Raw genomic sequence first — 17,065 nt, 5'->3', positions numbered from 1 at the left:
GACAACAAAATCTGTATCCCTCTGAATTAATTAAACTCCTGCTCTTAGTGTTGTTCATGATACCCATTCCAGGACAAAATCTACACCTCATACGATGAAAAATTTGATGTGAAGAAATGATGAGCTGTTGATCAGGTTAGGTTGGGTAGAATTAGATTTCAAAGCACTAAAAAAAAATTGTAGCTGTCAGAGGATGTGTGTGATTCCCAGAGGCAATACTTTGCATACTGATTAAGCAATCATGACCTATTTAGTTTGATTTATAATGAAAAGAAAATCTATGGTATGTTAATGAAAGATCTTGGCATATTTCAGTCTGCAGTAGGATTCAAATTGAAATAGGCCTTGATAAGTAGGAATAATTACACAGCAGACTGAAATTATCTCCTTTACAGAAAGATTCCAGGAATATAGGGGCAGGTCAAGAGATCATCAGTATCCATGGTTTCTTGTTGCTGTTGTTCTTGTCATAGTTTTTTACTTGCCTGGATTTGTATCTGAGAACATACAAAAAGTCCTCCCCCTCTTTTGGTTTTCTGCTGCCTGTTTATGTTGTCATTAGACTTCAGGGACACATGGGAGAGGTGCGTGACTTTGGGGTGAAGAAGGAGGAGAAGTTAAATCTCTTGTGTAGGCAGCAGTAGAATCAGGAAGTGCACCTTTATGGTGGACTATTCAAAGCAGTGGGCTTCATTTATTCAACAAGTATTATGCTTTGCTAACCCATAAAATATCCCCACTAATAAACTCCTCTGAATGTGCCACAGTGTAAATGGTAAGTCGACAGAGGGCAGAGGTTTTAGAAAGGAATTTAAACTATTCCATATTTTTAAAAAGATTAATAACTTTATCCTATATAAAGAGGACTAAAAGCTTCACATTCAGCATTTTAAAAATGCACAGTGCTCAAACGTTGAAGTTTAGTTTATGATTTATTTACTCTTTGATTTTGTGCTCTAAGACTTCCAGGACATTATGATAAGGAATTCTTATTATCTCTTTTTATGAGGGAGCCTGGTTGTAGCACTATTGAGTTCAGGAGTGCCAGTGAAGATTAAAGACCTAATTTTAAAAGACGTACATACCCGGTCTCTCACATTCTTTCATTCTTTTTACCTTCAAGCTTTCATCTTATTACATAAGGCAGGAAATAGATTCTTTTTTTCTAGATTCAAGTGGTAAATTTATGTTCTGATAACATATTTAGGGAGCCTTTGGAATAAAATAATCCTAAATGATTTTTTGCATCTTTGGTGAAATGCTGTGTATTCAACCATTAAAGGAATACTTGCTTTTAAATCTCATAAGAGGAAACATATTCATGCTATAAAATATCTTCTTATACAAAGACGAATTTTTTATTTCTTCTAGTTGTATGTAGAAAAAATGCTTTAAGTGAAAACAATTTAAAAGACAACATGCTTTGTCCTTTTGATTATTAACACTTATTTTCAAATTAGTAAAATAAGTCAAGCGGACTTTGCATGAAAAGTCAACAGAATGCCTTTTATTTGGCTTGCAGAGACCCTTACCTTACACTACTGAAGATCCACCTAAGTTAGCGTGCTGGCCAAACAGCTAACTCTGTCCTTGCCAATAAATGCTATCCATTCCAGTCAAACTGAGTCTGAAAAGTAAAGCCCACTTTCCTGTTGACTTTCACTGAAAAAGAGGAAGTTTACATGTACTCAAAACCAAACGTCTCTCAGTGAACAGTCTTAAATGACTTAATGCATGTGACATGCTCTATGAACATTAGCTGCCATTGCTTTAAAAAAATTAGCTGCCATTGCCATTGCTGCCAAAGAAAGGCAAATGTTTAACTATGAAAGTAATGGCAGCTAATGTTCAGCCCTAGGCCAGGTTTGAGCCTTATTGGGAAATACGGTCCCTACAGGGGTGTTGTTTGCTAGAAGGGCTTTAGAACACTCAAGGGCAGATTTCTTTTCTCTCGCCTGAAAGCTTCAATTGTTCTCCTGAGGCAGGAATTTCACATTGGAAACTCCTGATTCTGCTCCTGTAGCTGAAGTGAGGACAGGCACAGAACAGAGACTTGAAGCATATACTTTCAATGTTTCTGCCACCTAATGCACAACTGACAGGAGCTTGAAGATATCTTACACATTCCTGCTTTTACTTAAGGAAAACGTACTGTTCCTGTGCTTTATCAATTATGTAAGTCAGCAATGGTGAACCTATATTTAGCTTAAAGTAAGAGAACTAGCAATCTGAAATGCTAAATACTATTTCCATTTAAATTACAAGATTGTCAAGTCAATCAGAATATTAGTATTTAAGTTGTTTTTCATTATTTGAATATTATAGCACATAGTTTTATATGATAGGATTGAAAAACAATTTTAAGTATTAAGAATGTGCCAAATTCCATGGCATAACAAAGGGAGTAAAATGCAATATAGCATCGAGTGCTGTGACTCGCACCTATAATCCTAGCCCCTTGGGAGGCCAAGGTGAGAGAACTGCTTGAGCTACGAGTTTGAGATCAGCCTGGGCAGCATGGTGAAACCCCATCTTTTTTTGCATTAAGAAAATGCAAAAAATTAGCCAGGCATGATGGTGCGTGCCTGTAGTCCCAGCTACTTGGGGGGCTAAGGCGGGAGGATTGATTGAGCCCAGGAGATGGAGGCTGCAGTGAGCCGTGTTCACCCCACTGCACTCCAGCCTGAGTGACCAAGTGATACACTCTCTACAAAACACACATACACACACCCCAACTTCTTTGGGCTGATAGGAGTGCTTTTTTTCCAAGACACAGGCTCCTAGCTTCTGGATGGGGATCTATATTACTCATGCAATTTTAAGATCAAGTTCAATCAGGATGCGGCACAAGCAATATATAACTCCTGAGGCAGGCACCATTTGCTTAGACCTGGCATGTCCACTATCTGGGTTTCTCTGGGCCACACTGGAAGAAGAATTGTCTTAGGCCACACACAAAATACACTAACACTACGGATAGCTGATGAGCTAAAAAAATAATAATAATTTTAAAAATTAAGAAAAAATTGTAAAAAGAATCTCATAATGATTTAAGAAAGTTTATGAATTTGTGTTGGGCTGCATGCAAAGCTGTCCTGGGCCACACGCGACCCACAGGCCACGGGTTGGACAAGCTTGGCTTAGACGATGGTGTGAGTGGTGCTCCTTGTGTTTTTAAGTACTTGGAGCCCAGTGGCCTATTTCTCGTGGGGTCCCTGGTTACTTTGTTCCTGGAAATCATTTCCCTATATATAACCCTTTCTCACTGTTTACCCTTTGGAAATCTCTTTCAATTGTTGATTTCCAAGTAATAAAATAGCAACTAACTGTTTTCAAGAAATGTGATGGTTAGCTGGGCTCAGTGGTGCTTGCCTATAATCCCAGCTGCTCGGGAGGCTGAGGCAAAAGGATTGCCAGAATATAGGAATTCAACGCTAGCTTGGATAACATAGTGAGACCCCATGTCTCTCTCTTTCTCTCTCCATATATATATATATATATATATATATATGGAATATGATGGTTAGCCCAGAGAAGAGGTGTAAAAATGTGGGAAAAATGTGCATCTTAGCATTCTTGAAATACAGTATTATTTCCCTTCCTGAACACTGACGCTATAGAAAGCTGACCCAACTCACCTCAAATGTCTGTTATCTTCAAAACAACAAGACATTTTAATGGAAGGCAGACACCCTGGACTAGGCTCTAGCCTCACCTGTGTCACGAAGAGTCACATAACTCTATTGGGCCTCAGTTTTATCATCTATAATCTGAAGGGATTCAGCTCCAGTGCCCTTCAGATTTAATATTAAATAATTCTCAGAAATAAGGAGTCGTAAAATCTTTAACACTGCATTAAACTACCCATATAGCTGAATTTTAACTTTAAAACTTCACATAGAAATAGAGTTGTATTTTTCATGGTAGTTAATTATTTATATTAGCAAATGTTAATATTAATTAATATTAGTGAATATTAATATCACACTAAAAATCAGATTACTGTATATGCTCATGTCCTATTTTACTATAGAAATGTGTTTAAAACACAACATAGCTACCACCTATTTTTTATATATACTTCTCTGTAGCTAGCTATATTTAAATTATGCATTAAATTCAGAATGTCACACACAGAAACAAGTGTTTAAAAAATCAACTCTTAATTCAAAACATTCTCAAATATATGAAGTTAAACTACATGGAACAGCTTACAAGAAAAGTAAATATTGGGTCTAATTGTAAGAATTCTTGAAGAAATGTGGAACCAACACAAGAATGAATTCTCTAACTGGTAGCCAGTCCCAACTTCATGCGAAGGCCACAGAAATTGCAGACTATTTATTTACTTTCCTCCTGAGTTACCTTTCAGGCCACGCAGAGTCAGTGGCAGGTGGATGCACAATAGACTTTCTTCCTTTCCTTCACCCTTCCCTGTTTTCCTTTTTCCCCTTATCACTCCCTTCTCCCTAGGGCTCAGTCCATTCTGCAGGCACCAAGTGGTCAAAGCCCCAGGGACCTCTGGCCTTGATTGGATAGAAAAAGTTTGCTTTTACAGTCTTCCCAAGGGTGCAGGCTTAAGTCTTGAATTCTTCAAAATGGGACATTTAAAATACAGCACAACCCTTTTCTTGCCAAATTTGATGGCATCACAAAGCAAAACAGCTAGAGCAGAGGCCCTAAGGTAGGAGGGGGCATGGTATGTTCCAGGAACAGTGAGAAGGCCACAGGGGCTGGAGCAGACTGAAGGAGTAAGAAGAGATGAGAGGGGACCAGGCTGTGTAGGGCCATCAGAAGGCCCACCAGGTGGACTTTGACTTTTCACTGTGAGTGATATGAGGAGCCAGTGCAAGGTTTTGAGCAGAGACCCACTCCAATTTTATGCTTTAATGAGTCCCTCTTGGTGCAGTGTTGAAAAAGGACTGTAGACAGGTAAGGCAGAAGTATGGAGTTTAGTTAGGAAGTGATTGCAAGAGCCCCAGTGAGTGATGATGGTGGGTTGAACTAAGGTGAAGAGTAGCGTAAGCAGAGAATAGACTTCACATCTATTTGGGGTTTCCTGATGAATTCGATTTGGAGAATGAAAGAAATAGATAGGTCAAAGATGGTGCTAGTCTCCTATTGGGGCATTCAATAGATTGTTCTGTTTCCTTACCAAAACACATGATAAGGATTTGCACAGGAAAAAAAGTTTTTCTTGATGCTTTTCAGAATTGTGATGTCAGTAAAGCTTTGGATTGAGCCTAATTCTGAATCACAGTCCATAGTGTAAGAATATTTCATCAGCATATAATACTATACTTTCCTCACTTCCAAAATGTATGAACTCCATTATTTAGTTATTTAGAGACAGAGTCTTGCTCTATTGCCAAGGCTGGAGTACAGTGGTGCAGTTTCAGCTCACTGCAGCCTCTGCCTCCTAGGTTCAAGTGATTCTCCTCCCTCAGCCTCCCAAGTTGTTGGAATCAAAGGTGTGTGCCATCCAGACCAGCTAGTTTTTTTTATTTATTTTTATTTTTTTAGTAGAGATGGGGTTTCACCATGTTGGCCAGGCTGATCTCTAACTCCTGACCTCAGGTGCTCCACCCTTCTCAGCCTCCCAAAGTGCTGGAATTACAGGTGTGAGCCACCACACCTGGCCTTAAACTCCATTTTTAATGCCCTTTTCACAGATTTCATTACCCAGTTACTACTTACTGAAACCTTTGTCAGCATCCTAAAAATATAACTGTGGCTGGAAGTCCAGATTTTTCTTTATTTATTTGAAAATAAATCCTCTAGTTTTTAAGGCTAAAGCCACCACTTTTAAGTCTTGCTTTCTGAGTCTAATGAATCCAAGTGTTCAAGACACTGCTTTAGTAGCAGACTTCTCAAGAATTCGCAGCACATGCCATTTCAAGATCACACCTCACTAAAATCTTTTAATGATGATTGATGTTTTTATTTCTAGGCTTTCACATTTTTAGTACCATTTTAACTGTCTTATCACTAATGACAATTTAGATAACTTTTTATCTTTTTAAATTGTATTTCAATAGTTTTTGGGGAAAAGGTGGCTTTTGGTTCCAGGGATAAGTTTTTCAGTGGCGATTTCTGAGATTCTGATGCACCCATCACCCCAGCACTGTACACTGCACCCAAGGTGTAGTCTTTGATCCCTCACTCCCCTCACACCCTTCCCCACAAGTCCCCAAAGTCCATTATATCATTCTTATGCCTGCATCCTCACAGCTTAGTAGTTCCCACTAGTGAGAACATACAATGTTTGATTTTCCAGTCCTGAGTTACGTCACTTAGAATAATCGTCTCCAACTCCATCCAGGTTGCTGCAAATGCCATTATTTCATTCCTTTTCATGACTGAGTAATATTCCATGGTATGTATGTGCATATATATCTGTAAAGATAGACAGATATAGATATATTAACATTTTCTTTACCCACACATCAATTGATGGGCATTTAAGCTGGTTCCATAGTTTTGCAATTGCAAATTGTGCTGCTATAAACATGCATGTGTAAGTATCTTTTTCATATAATGACTTCTTTCCCTTTGGGTAGATACCCAGTAGTGGGATTGCTGGAATGAATAGCAGTTACGCTTTTAGTACTTAAAGAATCTTCACACTGATTTCTATAGTGGTTGTAGTGGTATACATTCCCACCAGCAGTGTAAAAGTATTCCCTCTTTACCACATCAATGCTGATGTCTATTATTTTTTGATTTTTAAATTATGGTCATTTTTGCAGGAGTAAGGTAGTATCTCATTGTAGTTTTAATTTGCATTTTTTAGTGATCATGAGCATTTTTTCACATTTGTTGCTATTTGTATATCTTCTTTTGAGAACTATCTATTCATGTCTGTATTAGTCCGTTGTCATGCTGCTGAGAAAGACATACCCAGGACTGGGTAATTTATAAAGAAAAAGAGGTTTAATGGAGTCATAGTTCCACATGACTGAGAAGGGCTCACAATTGTGGCAGAAGGTGAAAGGCACATCTTATATGGAAAGAGGAGGAAGGAGAGGCAGGAAAGAGCGAATGAAAGCCAAGTGAAAAGGGAAACCCCTTATGAAACCATCAGATTTCATAAGACTTATTTACCACCACAAAAACAGTATGGGGGAAACCGCCCCCATGATTCAATTCTATCCCACCAGGTGCCTCCCACAACAAATGGGAATTATGGGAGATAAAATTCAAGACGAGATTTGGGACACAGGCAAACCATATCAATGTCCTTTACCCATTTTTTGATTTTTTTTTTTTTCTGATTTGTTTGCATTTCTTGTAGATTCTGGATATTAGTCCTTTGTTGGATGCATAGTTTGTGAAGATTTTCTCCCACTCTATGGTTTGTCTGTTTACTCTGTTTATTATTTCTTTTGCTGTACAGAAGTGTTTTAGTTTAATTAGGTCCCATATATTTATTTTTGTTGCATTTGCTTTTGTATTCTTGGTCATAAACTCTTTACCTAAGCCAATGTTTAGAAGAGTTTTTCTTTCTTTCTTTTTTTAATTGAGAAGAGTTTTTCTGATGTTATCTTCTAGAATTTTTATAGTTTCACGTCTTAGGTTTAAGTCTTAGATTCATCTTGAGTTGATTTTTGCATAGGGTGAGAGATGAGGATCCAGTTTCATTCTTCTACATGTGGCTTTCCAATTATCCCAGCACCAGTTGTTGAATAGGGTGTCCTTTCCCCACTTTATGTTTTGTTTGCTTTGTCAAAGTTCAGTTTACTGTAAATATTGGCTTTATTTCTGTGTTCTCTATTCTGTTCCATTGTTCTACATGCCTATTTTTATACCAGTACCATGTTATTTTGGTAACTACAGTCTTATAGTATAGTTTGAAGTCTGGTAATGTAATGCCTCCAGATTTGTTCTTTTGGCTTAGTATTGTTTTGGCCATGTAGACTTTTTTGGGGGGGTTCCATATGAATTTCAGAATTGTTTTTTCTCATTCTGTGAAAAATGATAATGATATTTTGATGGGAATTGCATTGAATCTGTAGATTGCTATTGGCAGTATGGTCATTTTCACGATACTTACTCTACCTATTCATGAGCATGGGTTTTCATTTGTGTTTCCATTTGTTTGTGTCATCCATGGTTTCTTTCAGCAGTGTTTTCTAGTTTTCCTTGTAGATATCTTTCACCTACTTGGTTACATATATTCCTAAGTATTTTGTTTTTTATTTTTTGCAGCTATTGTAAAAGAGATTGAGTTCTTTATTTGATTCTCAGTTTGGTCATTGTTGGTGTACAGCAGTGCTACTGATTTGTGTACATTGATTTTGAATTCTGAAACTTTACTGAATTCATTAATCAGATCTAGGAGCTTTTTGGATGAATCTTTAGGATTTTTTAGGTATACAGTCATATCATAGGTGAACAGCAACAGCTTGACCTCCTCTTTTTTAATTTGGATGGCTTTTATTTCACTCTTGTCTGATTGCTCTGGCTAGGACTTCCAGTACTATGTTGAATAGAAGTGGTGAAAGTGGGCATCCTTATCTTGTTTCAGTTCTTGAGGGAATGCTTTCCACTTTTACCCGTTTACTATGAGTCTGGCTGTGGATTTGTCATAGATAGTTTTTATAACTTGAAGTATGTCCCTTCTATGCTGATTTTGCTGAGAGCTTTAATCATAAAGGGATGCTGTATTGTATCAAATAATTTTACTGTGTCTATTGAGATGATCATATGATCCACTTGATCATGGTGGATTATCTTTTTGATGTGATTTTGGATTCAGTTAGTTAGTATTTTGTTGAGGAATTTTGCACCTATGTTCATCAGGGATATGTTTTCTTTTCTTGTTATTTGCTTTCCTGGTTTTGGCATTACATTTGGTGATACTGGCTTCATAGAATGATCTGGGAGGATTTTCCTCTTTCTCTGTCTTTTGGAATAGTTTCAGTAGGATTGGTACCAATTCTTCTTTAAATGTCTGATAATTAGAATTAAGATGTGAATGCATTTGGCCCTGGACTTTTTTTAATTGGCATTTTTTTTATTACTGTTTCAATCTTGCTACATATGATTGGTCTATTCAGAGTTTCTATTTCTTGCTGATTTCATTTAGGGGGTTGTATTAATATATTTCCAGGAATTTATCCATCTCCTCTAGATTTTCTAGTTTGTGTGCATGAAGGTATTTGTAGTATCCTTGAATGTTTACATTTCTATGATATCAGTTGTAATATCTCCCGTTTCATTTCCAGTTGAGCTTATTTGGATTCTCTCTCTTGTTTTCTTGGTTAATCTTGCTAATGGTCTATTAATTTGGTTTATCTTTTTGAAGAACCAGCTTTTTGTTTCATTTAACTTGTATATCTTTTTTTTGTTTCAATTTCATTTCATTCTTCTCTGATCTTTGTTATTGTTTTTCTTCTGTTGGATTTGGGTTTGGTTTGCTTCTGTTTCTCTAGTTCCTTGAGATGTGACATTAGGTTGTCTATTTGTGCTCTTTCAGACTTTCTGATGTAGGCATTTAATGCTATGAACTTTCCTCTTAGCACTGCTTTTGTTATATCCCAGAAGTTTTGATAAGTTGTGTCACTATTATCATTCCGTTCAAATAATTTTTCAATTTCCATCTTGATTTCATTGTTGACCCAAAGATTATTCAAGAGCAGATTATTTAATATCCACATATTTGTACAGTTTTGAGGCTTCCTTTTGGAGTTAATTTCCAGTTTTATTCCACTGTGCTCTGAGATGATACTTGATATGATTTCAGTTTTCTTAAATGTATTGAGACTTGTTTTGTGGCTTATCATATGGTCAATCTTAAAGAATGTTTCATATGCTGTTGAAAAGAATGTATACTGGAGTTGCTGGGTAGAATGTTCTGTAAATATATGTTAAGTCCATTAGTTCTAGGGCATAGTTTAAGTCTGTTGTTTCATTGTTGGTTTTCTGTCTTGATAACATGTCTGGTGCTGTCAGTGGAGTATTGAGGTCTCCCACTATTATTTTGTTGCCATCTATCTCATTTCTTAGGTCTGGTAGTAATTGTTTTATGAATTTTGGAGCTCCAGTATTAGATGCATATATATTTAGGATTTTGATATTTTCTTATTGGACGAATCCTTTTATAATTACATAATGTCACTCTTTGTCTTTTTTTTTTTTTTTTACTGTTGTTGCTTTAAAGGCTGTTTTGTCTGATGTATGAATAGCTACTCCTACTCAATTTTAGGTTCCATTTGTGTGGAATATCTTTTTCCACCCCTTTACCTTAAGTTGATGTGATTCCTTATGTGTTAGGTGAGTCTCTTAAAGACAGCAGATACTTGGTTGGTGGATTTTTATCCATTTTGCCATTCTGTATCTTTAAGTGGATCATTGAGGCCATTTACATTCAAAGTTAGTATTGAGATGTGAGGTACTGTTCTATTCATCATGCTAGTTGTTGCCTAAATACTGTGTTTTTTTTTTTCATTGTATTCTTGTTTTATAGGTCCTATGAGATTTATGCTTTGAGGAAGTTCCATTTTTGAGTATTTCAAAGTTTTGTTTCAACGTTTAGAATTCCCTTGAGCATTTCTTGTCAGGGTGCTTGGTAGTGGCAAATTCTCTCAGCACCTGTTTGTCTGCAAAAGACTTTATCTCACTTTCATTTATGAAGCTTAGTTTTGCTGGATACAAAACTCTTGGCTAATTGTCTGCCAATTATTTTGTTTAAGGAGGATAAAGATAGGATCCCACTCCCTTCTGGCTTGTAAGGTTTCTGCTGAGAAAAGAGCTGTTAATCTGATAGGTTTTCCTTTATAGGTTACCTGATTTTTTTGCCTCACTGCTCTTAAGATTCTTTTCTTTGTCTTGATTTTAGATAACCTGATGACTGTGTGCCTAGGTGATGTTCTTTTTGTGAAGAATTTCACAGGAGTTCTTTGAGCTTCTTGTATTTGGTTGTCTAGATCTCTAGCAAGCCCAGGGAAGTTTTCCCCAATTATTTCCTCAAATAAGTTTTCCAAACTAAAATTTTTCTTCTTCCTCAGGAGCACCAATTATTCTTAGGTTTGGCCATTTAACATAATCCCAAATTTCTTGAAGGCTTTGTTCATTTTCTTTCTTTTTTCTTTGTCTTTGTTGGATTGTGTTAATTTGAAAGCCTTGTCTTTGAGCTCTGAAGTTTTTTCTTCTACTTTTTCTAGACTGTTGTTGAAACTTTCCACTGTATTTTTTATTTCCCTAAGCATGTTTTTCATTTCCAGAAGTTATGATTGTTTTTTCCTTATGCTATATATTTCTCTGGAAAATTTTTTAGTGATGTCTTTTTTATTTTTTTTAAGTTTCTTTAAGTTAGTTTTCAATCAATTTACCTTTCTCTGATATCTCCTTGAGTAGCCTAATAACCTTCTGAATTCTTTATCTGGCAATTAGGAGATTTCTTCTTGTTTTGGATCTATTGCTGAGGAGATAGTGTCAACTTTTGTGGGTGTTATAGCACCCCAGTTTGTTATATTACAAGAATTACTTTTCTGATTTCTTCTCATTTAAATGGGCTATTCTTAAAATTGTTCTTGAATTTATTTTTAATTGGACTTGTTTTTAAACTTAAATTTATTTTTTCCCTCATAAGGATTAGACTTTAATGTTATTTTAGCCTAATTTAATTCTTGGTGCTTATAGAGGTGAATGAGATCCTTAGTTATAGAAAGTTTTTTTGTGTGCTGGCTTTCCGTGATGCTGGTTGTAGTAGTTATATTCTTGGTATGTGGGTGAGTTCACTGTCTCCTAAGGAGTTGGAATGGCAGGGATCTCCTGAAGCTTATCTCATTCTCTCATGGTGTACCCTTATTTATTTATTTAACTTTTTCCCACTGTTTTATTTACTGAGTTGATGATTTAGTCTTCAGGCCATTAGGAGAGGAGGGCAGGCATTGGTTGTGGCTAAGGCGGATGGGTAGATGTACTACCCGACGGTGGGCTGAGGTCCAAGCCTTGATGAAGGTGGCTGGAGGAGCTCTCAATTAAATGTCCTGAGGTTTTATCAGGGTGATAGTCAGAGATACCTCAGCTCCCCTACCAGGTCAGCAGGAAAGCTACTCACCTCACAGCCTCCTTCCTGTCCCAGTGTCCTGGCTATTCAGATCAGACAGGCACCTCTTTTCATCTATGGAAATGTTGATGCTCCAAATAGGGAGGAATTGTGACTTTGCTTCTCATGCAAGCTGGAATCTGGAGTGTGTTCCTCCTGTGGGGCTGCACTTACTCCAGATTTTTTCAAAAAGGGTGTCTCTAGGTGCCTCCATTCCTCTGGGGGAAGCCCAACTGTGTCTGCATTGGAGTGCCAGGGGGAACAAGGACCCTTTCTCCAAGGCCTTACACAATCACAGAGGCTGCCTGCCATTTGGGATAGAGGTGCAGACTTTCCCTACTGTGCCCAGCACTGCAATTGTGTCTCTGCTATGAGAAACTTAAGTTTCCAGTTTCTCATAGAAATTTCAGTAGAAAGATGTGGAATTCAAGGCCTGCTGTTCACACTTTTGTCCCACGGGGTGATCCTTTGATGTAGTGCTCTCCCCTTCCCTTAGAAATTGGATTTCCTGAGAACTGAACTGCAATGACTGTTATTTCTCTTCATGGCCTAACCACACAGCAGTACTACCAGGCTCTGGGCTGGTGCTGGCAAATGTCTGCAAAGAGTCCTGTGATATGACCAGTCTTCAGGTCTCCCAGCTATGGATACCAGCACTTGGTCTGGTGGAGGTGGCAGGGGAGTGAAGTAGACTGTGAGAATCCTTGGTTGTAGGTAGGTTTAATGTGCTGGCTTTCTCAAATGCTGGTTATACTAGCAGTGAAGTTGTCATGTGAACAGACTCGGGACCTCTGGTTGGCCAGGATGTTACAGGCAGCAGTATTAGCTGTTCTTTTCTTCTTCCTGGAATCAGGGTTACTCTGTCATGAGTTGAAGTAATGGCCTGAGTTGATCAACCTCCAGCCAGGAGGTAGTGCTTTCAAGAGGGCACCAGCTGCAGTAGTCACAGTGGGATTTAAGCTTGCCCTAAATTGTCCAAGGGAGGTATTCTGGTTTCTCAGGCGATGGGTGGGTCCATAAAGCTCTCAAGAGTTTGTCTTCTGTGTTCTGCTACCAGGGCAGGTAGAGAAATGCCATCAAGTGGGGGCAGGGATAGGTGCATCTGAGCTCAGAGTTGCCCACTTTATTAACCAACTCAGAAATTTCTCAGCCCTATAGGTAGCACCACTGTCCTTCCTGTCACGATGCTCACATCCTCAGGGCAATCTTTTATCTTGCTCTTGTCACTTACCATCTCTTGTTGAGTCTATCTATTCTATCCCCGTAATCCATCATACTCTTTCTTTTCCTAGTGCCACCATTCCCAGTTCAGTCACAGAAGGTTGTCCCTTTTGATATCATCCCCTCGTTCATCTACTATTTATTGAGTTTCTCCTTTATCCCTTTCTCAGTGACTAGGGACAAAAAGATGAATGGCTTCCTTGCCCTCAAGTAGTCAAGTCTAGTATGACATAGACTTATCAACAAATATCCACAGTACTATATTCCTAAAACTGTTTTGAAAAAAAGTCAATATATTATCTTCAGATAATGTGCTTTTATTATTTCCAGCTATATATATTAGAAAAATAAGCAAAAAAACTAGCTGTATTTTGCCTTTTTCTGGGTCATTTTACCCCAATTCACAGTATAAGCTTAGATTTTCCTTCAAAACCTAAACCTGCAATTTCTAATTTCTGTGTCACCCTTGGTGACTAGAGCTTTCATTGACAAGTATCTTTTTTAGAACTAATACACTTCAAGAACAACATTCTACTCTCTGAGCAGCTCCATTATTTGTCATGAAGATCTGTACATTCAGATCTGTATTTGTATCTGTATTTATATTCCTGAATTCAGATTTAATGGTCTGACTTCCCTTCTGATGAACAGCAGCCAACCCATCATCTCCAGACAATGAATGGAAACAGTTGCTTTTGTGGTTCTTCTTCCTAAATCTGTTGATGTTTGGAGAGGGCAGGACATTTGAAATGAAAGGACATTTTCAAAGTAAGGAATGAGAAGGAAGATTAATTTTTTATGGGCATTCATTATATAAAAACTGTGTTGTTCTGTTTTACTTCTAGCTACAAGAAAACACATGAAACCCTGAGTCATGCAGGGCAGAAGGCAACTGCAGCTTTCAGCAACGTTGGGACGGCCATCAGCAAGAAGTTTGGAGACATGAGGTACTGTGGGAAAATACCATGGGAAGGGTGCTGAGCCCTTGGCTTTCCAATTAAAGGGAGCACTAGCCATTAGCTGCTCATCTCAACATATGTATTTTTTTATTTTAATGGATAAAAATGTTATATGGCTGGTATTATTGATGACTAAGATAAATTGTTACATTGGGACACTTTTGCCTGAAGGTCAGGCTTAGGTGACCTGGTCCCAGAGTTGCTATTTCTACTAGGACCCGACATGGTAAAAACAGAAGATACAGGGTAGTGAGACAGATTTCAAAAGAACGCAGCAAAATCTTACTAGCTGTAATATAAATGATAAATTAAAACATGCATTCAATGGAACGTGCTTCGATAAACTATTCTAGCGTTATATATTTGTATACATCCATCCAGTATATTCTTCTGTGTTAAGTATATATGTATTTATCCTTTTATTCCATAAAGGTACCATACGTATATACTTCTGGTAGTTTTCTTTCTTCATTTTAAAAATATTTTGTGAGTATGTTAATAAATATTTATTGCACCTTCATTTTTAATGAATTTATTATCTCCTATGAGTGTATAGCTAGAGCAGCACTTTTAGATAAGTACCCTTGCACATTTTGGTTATTTTCAATATTTCACTGTTATATAAAATAAGGATGACCATCAAGGTTGATTTTGACTTGTTAACCAAAAGTTCTCACTGGAGGCACTAGAAAAAAAAATGCAGTATTGGCCATAGTTTTTTATATTATGTACAAGGAATTTATCACATATAGAGTTATTGCTCTTTTAGTTTTTGCTTATGTAAATACCAGTCATAGTTTATTTTGCATTTGGCTGATATGCCTTGGAGGATTTTTCTTTAGAATCAGTTTCATTTTTCCCTCTATTCTTTAAAAACTTTTTGAGTACATTTGAAATTTCTTCTTTAGAAAAAAATCCGCGTGTATTTACTTTACTAGATTCTTAAACTATTACTTTTTTATTAAAAAGAAAAAGCTTTGGGTTGGGCATGGTGCCTTATGCCTGTAATCCCAGCACTTTGGGAGGCTGAGGCAGGCAGATCACTTGAGGTCAGGAGTTCAAGGCCAGCCTGGCTATCATGGTGAAACCCTGTCTCCATTAAAAAAATATACAAAAATTAGCCAGGCGTGGTGGTATGTGCCTGTAGTCCCAGCCGCTCGGGAGGCTAAGGCAGGAGAATTGATTGAACCCAGGAGGTGGAGGTTGCAATGAGTCCAGATCATACCACTGCACTGCACTCCAGCCTGGGTGACAGAGTGAGACTCTGTCTCAAAAAAAAAAAAAAAAGAAAAAGCTTTGACACTGAGAGGCAAATATTTATATATTTCTATCTTTGCATTTATAGATATATCTTTATGTATTATATTATTAAATTTTTTTACTTCAAAAATTACTGGACTGTACAACATTCACTATTTTAACAACTAGGCATTCACAAGGACACATGCGTGAATCTGAGTACATTGTTTTATCTTCATTTTTACTAACATCACAATAATAAAAAGTAACTGAACTTCTTCAGAGGCAGGTGTGATAAACAGGTAAACCCTCCGGATTATTAATTACCCCTAATTGTATTACAAATAAAATTTGTAATCATTTTAATGGCATTATAACATTTATCTAAATGAATTAATAATCCTTTAAAACAGGAAACGCTATAACCTGTTATACCCAAGAAAACATATTTTGCCGTGTTTATAAAATTGGTTCTCTACATACTGAGCTCACTTGAACCCTGGGAACCCTGCATGATACTGCTAACTAGAATAGTCCTTCTGCATCTTTAGGTGATTTTACAAACACTTCTGAAGCTTATTTAAAATACTTATTCTTAGGTTGCATCTTTCAGAGGTTGTGCCTCAGTAACAACCTCTGGGTTGGGGTCTAGGAATCTGCATTTATAACAAGCTTCCAGATTATTTGGCTTCAGAGGGTCAATTTATGAGGAAGGCAGACATAAGTTAGCTCACCTGTACCTGGGGTTCTCACTAATAAAATGGAGATAAGAATAGCAGTATCATTATATTATTATAAAAGTAGCAGAATAAAGCTTGGCATGTATTATACACTCAAAAAATAGCAGTTTTTTCTCCTTAAGTGACCAGCTTAGTTACAAGATAGCCCCACATGATAGAAAATAGAGAGAGTACATTAACAGGAGCCCACTGTATTTCGTATAGCCCCTGTTCATTGTTTTGTCTCAATAGTGAAGAATGAAGACTGTGTTTCACATATGTAATATGTTGACATTCATGTTTAAACACTAATTGGGTACAATGTCAAGGCTGTATTTACTGCCTTTCCTCCTGTTTCAATGTGGCTTTGTTTAGTATAGCGGATGGCCTATTTGCCAGGACTTCCAAACTTTCCACTAATTATTACTCCATGTAAAGGATACAACATTTTCATTATAAACTGTGGCTAAAATATGGGAAAATATAGTCTATGTTACTAGAGACTCAAATACAATCCTGAAATATTTTGAAGAGTTTGAAAATTTCAGAGCTATATTTATATAATATTTCATGTATATATTTCCCTCAAACTATATCTAACATTTGTATATAAATGAGAATAACTCTGTAAAAGCAACAAGTTTTACAAAGAATTTTTAGTTTAAAATTATGCTAAAACAAGTAATATACATAAAAGTCATTTTAAAAGTGTTTAAGCTTAATTTAATAAAAGCCCTTAAATGAGAAGAATTCATAAGCTTTGATTTTTTGTTCAAAAATGAATTTGCCAATTTGTAAATATGAGGAATATGTTAAAATTTGATCATAGACCTTTTATTTTAGACTTTTTTTTTGGTTAAAAGTATCATATTACT

General features: G+C 36.8%; 1 protein-coding gene across 8 annotated transcripts in view; it reads left to right on the top strand.

Moving 5' to 3' along the window:
• The window catches only part of TPD52L1 (TPD52 like 1), a 106,654-nt gene that overhangs the window by 77,295 nt on the left and 12,294 nt on the right, over positions 1-17,065 (top strand). For all 8 annotated transcript variants that reach the window (XM_012475712.2, XM_012475715.3, XM_012475719.3 and 5 more), the window contains one exon: positions 14,119-14,220. In XM_012475712.2, coding sequence (XP_012331135.1) covers positions 14,119-14,220 — 102 coding nt within the window. The remainder of the gene's footprint in view (positions 1-14,118; positions 14,221-17,065) is intronic.

This window comes from Aotus nancymaae, unplaced genomic scaffold (genome assembly GCF_030222135.1).
Source record: "Aotus nancymaae isolate 86718 unplaced genomic scaffold, 86718_ANA_hifiasm-v0.15.2.pri h1tg000040l, whole genome shotgun sequence".
Classification (NCBI taxonomy): Eukaryota; Metazoa; Chordata; class Mammalia; order Primates; family Aotidae; genus Aotus; species Aotus nancymaae.
This window is presented reverse-complemented; position numbering and strand designations above follow the sequence as displayed.